The sequence below is a fragment of the Nicotiana sylvestris genome, chromosome 11 (assembly GCF_000393655.2).
Source record: "Nicotiana sylvestris chromosome 11, ASM39365v2, whole genome shotgun sequence".
In the NCBI taxonomy this organism is placed as follows: domain Eukaryota; kingdom Viridiplantae; phylum Streptophyta; class Magnoliopsida; order Solanales; family Solanaceae; genus Nicotiana; species Nicotiana sylvestris.
The window spans coordinates 156,886,933-156,891,471 of record NC_091067.1 but is presented as its reverse complement, the minus strand read 5'-3'; the positions used below and the strand labels follow the sequence as shown (position 1 = coordinate 156,891,471).

The 4,539-nt window shown below is 37.7% G+C and overlaps 1 protein-coding gene across 1 annotated transcript; it reads left to right on the top strand.

Annotated features, from left to right (window-relative positions):
* Positions 1 to 403: 403 nt before the first annotated feature.
* On the top strand, positions 404 to 4,284 carry LOC104238265 (protein NLP7-like). The gene is made up of 5 exons (XM_070162195.1): positions 404 to 582; positions 1,717 to 2,222; positions 3,472 to 3,519; positions 3,658 to 3,785; positions 3,845 to 4,284. Exons 1-5 carry the CDS (start codon positions 474 to 476, stop codon positions 4,167 to 4,169), a joined length of 1,116 nt encoding a protein of 371 aa, XP_070018296.1. The 5' UTR covers positions 404 to 473; the 3' UTR covers positions 4,170 to 4,284.
* Positions 4,285 to 4,539: the final 255 nt, after the last annotated feature.

Here is a 4,539-nt window from a genome sequence, read left to right as displayed (position 1 = left end):
ATACCTAATACTGAATTCAATAGAAAGTGAAACTTATTTTGTATTTTTTCAATTTTATGTGCCTTAAAATTAAAATTAATAATAAAGTGAAATCATATAGAAATAAGCTCAAGTAATATTCTAAAAATATTAGGACTATTAAGGATAATTCTAATGTGCGGGCCAAAATTACATGTCTACACATCTAAAACAACTCTTTCAACACTTCTTAGATTAATGTAAACAACCTTTTGGTCTTTTTGGCCTAAAACAGCCGTTTCAATCCTCTTTATCTCAAAAATTTAAACACTTGTATGGTAGTTATTGCGTGAACCTGTTTGATTGGGCACAAATTTTAAGTAAAATTAAAGATTTTTGAAATTTATGGTTACAAAGTATTTGTGTGAAGCATGAAAGAGAGACCGGTTTGGCCTGCAACCAACAACAACACCAACCTCAAAACGAAAGAAAAAAAAAGTCATTTGATTTCAAGAATGGAGAGTGTGTTCAGTGCACATGCCTGGTCCCGCCAACCCAATGGTCTATGGGTTTTTTGGAGTGAACGTGACGATGCAGCGCAGCTTCAGAATCACTTCTCCTTCAGTAAGAACTTACTATATTTTATTGTCTCATAAATTTTAGGGAAGAAGAATTTTTGGTTTTTGGTGGGGTTGAAATTATTTTGATCTTTATACATGGGATGAAAGTCAGCTAAGTATAAATTCTGAGATACACTGCCAATTTCATCTTCATTACTTCAAAATTTTGTCCTTTTTAATACTTTTGGGATATTCTAGCAGTTTGTATCCATTGTGATAAGGGGAGTCTTAGCGTAATTGGTAAAATTTTTGCCATGTGACCACGACGTCATAGATTCAAGCCGTGGAAACAACCTCTTGCACAAATACAGGGTAAGGTTGCGTACAGTAGACCCTTATGGTCCGGCCCTTCCCCGAACCCGCACATAGCGGGAGCTTAGTGCACCGAGCGGCCATTTTTTGTATCCATTTTGACAATCATTTCCTTAAGAACTGTTGGACTTCCTATTTGCCCATGAATGAGGAGAAATTTTTTTGCTTTGGTGGGTTAAAATTATGTTTTTCTATCAGAAGCAAAACATTATATCTGTCCAACCATTGGCGGACAACGTTACCAAGTACCTGAGCTGGTGGGAGATAACAGGTACCTCGTGTAATTAGTCGAGATGCGTTTAAGCATGCTCAGGCACCACAATTATCAAATATAAAAAAGAAATGTTGATCTTTATAGATGTGATGGGAATCTACTAAGAATTTTCTAAAATACATTGCAAGTTTCACTCCCATTGCATCAAAACAAGGTTCTTTTTGTTTCTTCTTTGGGATTATCATTAGTAGTACTGTATCACGGATTTGAATTCAAGGAAATTCCTTAAATTAGATAAAGGTAACTTAATTGCTATGGCCAATCAGTAAAATTGTTGCTACAAGCCTTTTACAGAACCTGGGAGTAATATTCTTTGTACTACCTAAATGTAGCTTTAGGCTACAAGTAAAGAAGGGCAGTCCGGTGATTAAGCTCACGCTATGCGCGGGGTCCGGGGAAGGGCCGGACCACAAGGGTCTATTGTATGCAGCCTTACCCTGCATTTATGCAAGAGATTGTTTTCACGGCTCGAACCCGTGATCTCCTAGTCACGTGACAGTAACTTTACCAATTAGGCTACAAGTACTAATACAATATTTGTGCATGCCACAGCTGCAGATGTTGTTACTAAACGCATGGCAATCAAGGAAAGAGTTAAGATTGCACTCCAACGTGTAGAGAAATTATCCTGCAATTATCTTATTCAGTTCTGGGCTAGTATTGTAATTGATGGCCAGACTTTCCTAACAACTTCAGATCAGCCTTTTGGTCTTAGCAGACTAGATGACAGACTATGTTCGTACAGGCAGAAGTGCCTGAGCTGTGCAATTCCTGTTGAGCTGAAGAACGGTACCCAATGTGAAAATGACCTTGGTCCCCCCGGACGTGTTTTCAAACATAGGTTGCCTGAACTATGTACAGACGTGAAGAATTACAGCCAACAAGAGTTCCCTTTACGGGATGATGCTGCAGCCTGGGGCATACAATGGTGCTATACTGTTCCTGTCTTTGATTCATCTCGAGACACCTTTGTCGGGGTCCTTGAGTTGGTCACCAGTCACCAAACAAACGACTGGATGTTTCAAAACTCTGTCTTGCTCATTTTCAAGATGCTCCAGGTTTTTACGCATACCTTCAGCTTTTTCCAACCTTAAATGTTGAACCTCTTGCTCATCTTGTTGTCATCCATGATCCCTTTTGATACACTGTTTTCCTTTCACCATTTCAGAAGAAAAAAGAAGAGGTAACGAGAAAATAGGAAACTAAAAACTAGTTACTCAAGCTTATTGTAGTCAAAAATCACACATCATCTTGTATCTTTTTTTTTTTTTTGCTGAACTATTTGAGGGAATTAAGAGAAAGGAGACCAGATAAACAAAGTTCAAACATAATTGGCATTTATTTTTCTTTTATCTTAAATTATATATCTTTGTGAGAAGAACAGGGCATACAATGTGTTTTACTTCCTAGTCTCCAAGACACTGCAGAAACAATTTATATTGATATCTCATGTTTTTATTCATCCATTGGTTAGACTTCTTTTGGAAGTTCAGCTTCAATTTTCACTTCAATGTATACTGCAGGTAACTATCACAAGAAACCATGTAAAATCAAAAAAGTTAGCCATCTTACATAACACCCAATGGAATCATATCCAAACTCAAAAAGCTCTACTGCCATTCTCTATCAAAATCCAAAGGTTAATGCGGAAAGAAACAAAATTCATCTTCAATTAATTACCCAAAAAAGAAATGCTGATATCAATGTGGAATTGTTTAATGGAAGCTGTGACGTTTGGTTATGATCTATCCAAAGGTTCCAGTCTCCAGCTTGAAGACCTAATAAGAGTTAATTCGTACGGGAAATAGAATATTGTGACCTTAATGTGATAAAAAAGGTGGGTGGGGGAAGAAAAAGAAGTAAGCAGTATAACAGTAATGACAGGGCAAGCACCAGGGCTTTGGTTCAATAGCAAAGGTAGTAAACACATGATGCATGTTAGGCACACGTCACGAGTTCGAAACCTAACTGATGAACAAGTCTATTATTTAAGTGGGCAGAGAGAGGGATTGGCCTATTATCCACCGAGTTTAGAAATTGAAAACAACAGATTTCTTGGTTATTTAAAAAAAAGGAATGAGAATTTAATGCTTGAATCAAGGGTGCTGGACTTAATTGGATACAGAAACAGAAAAAATGTAAATCTTCTTTGAGTTCTTGAGACATTATCAGTACTGTAGGCCAGTTATTATCAAACGTTGCAAGTCCAAGGCACTTGTGTTTTGGAAATTTGAGATGAATTGCCTTTTGCAAAGATTGATTACTACTGAACTGAAGCTTCTGTTTCCACTTTTGACTTCCTTTTAGGTGGTGGATCTGAAATCTCCGGAACCATATTGTCCGCTTAATTGGAAAGTAAGTTGTCCAGTAGATCAAGCTCTTTTCCAGTAATGTCTCCCTTCGGACCATATTTATTTCCTTTGGCTCTTTTTGTTTAAGCTTCAGCGATATCTCTATTTTGAATTCATATTAACAAAGACAGTCTCAAGGCAGGTTTTGGATGACCAGATATGTACTCTTGCTCGATTATACAAGTCAATAGAAATGGTATGTCAAAAACATCAATTTCCTTTTGCTCAGATTTGGGTCAGTGTTGCTGATTCACGGGAAAAGCTATCACTGTTAGACAACGATACATTGCAATCAATGATAACCAAAACTTAAGATTCAAATATGCTAGTGGTCTTCAATACATGTTTGAAGGCTACAGTGTTGTAGGCAGGGCTTTCTCATCAAAATCTTCATGCTTTTGCCGAGATGTAACACAGTTGAGCATAATGGAATACCCCTTGGTAACTTGTGCTCGTGAAACTGGTTTAACTGGTTGTTTTGCAATCTGTTTAAGTGCTCCGGGCAATGATGACAATGTTTACATACTAGAGTTCTTCTTGCCCCCAAATGAGCTTCTGCATAGAAATCTACAAGTCTTCCTGAAGTTAGTTTTGGACACGGTGAAACAACAGTTGCAACACTTTGAGGTTGCAGTCGGACATGATTTTGGATAGAAGTTACCTGTTGAAGTCATCAAGATTTCTTCTGACGATGACCTTGATTCTTTCGAGATCTGTCAGAATACTAAAGAACTGCATAACGTTGAGCCATTGCCAAATGGAGGAGAGTTGATGTTGCCTGACACAGCAACAGCAGTATTTTTCTTCCGAAACAAATCAACAACTGAGTTTGGATATTGATGAGATAACTGCTGCAAGGGATAGCATAGCTGTAAGTGAAGAACAGTGCAATTCCACTGGATCTTCAACTAGCGCTGAAACCTCACAAAACAAAGAAAGAAAACTGCAGCTGGAATTATCAACACGACAGGCAAAGCAGGGAGCAAATGCTGTGAACGAAAGAAGAAACAGTAAACGGACTTTT

Coding starts and splice junctions, on each gene's coding strand:
- LOC104238265 (XM_070162195.1), top strand. CDS start 474: ATGGAGAGTGTGTTCAGTGCACATGCCTGGTCCCGCCAACCCAATGGT. Junction 583..1,716: donor TCAGAATCACTTCTCCTTCA/GTAAGAACTTAC, acceptor TGCATGCCACAG/CTGCAGATGTTGTTACTAAA. Junction 3,520..3,657: donor ATTGTCCGCTTAATTGGAAA/GTAAGTTGTCCA, acceptor GTCTCAAGGCAG/GTTTTGGATGACCAGATATG.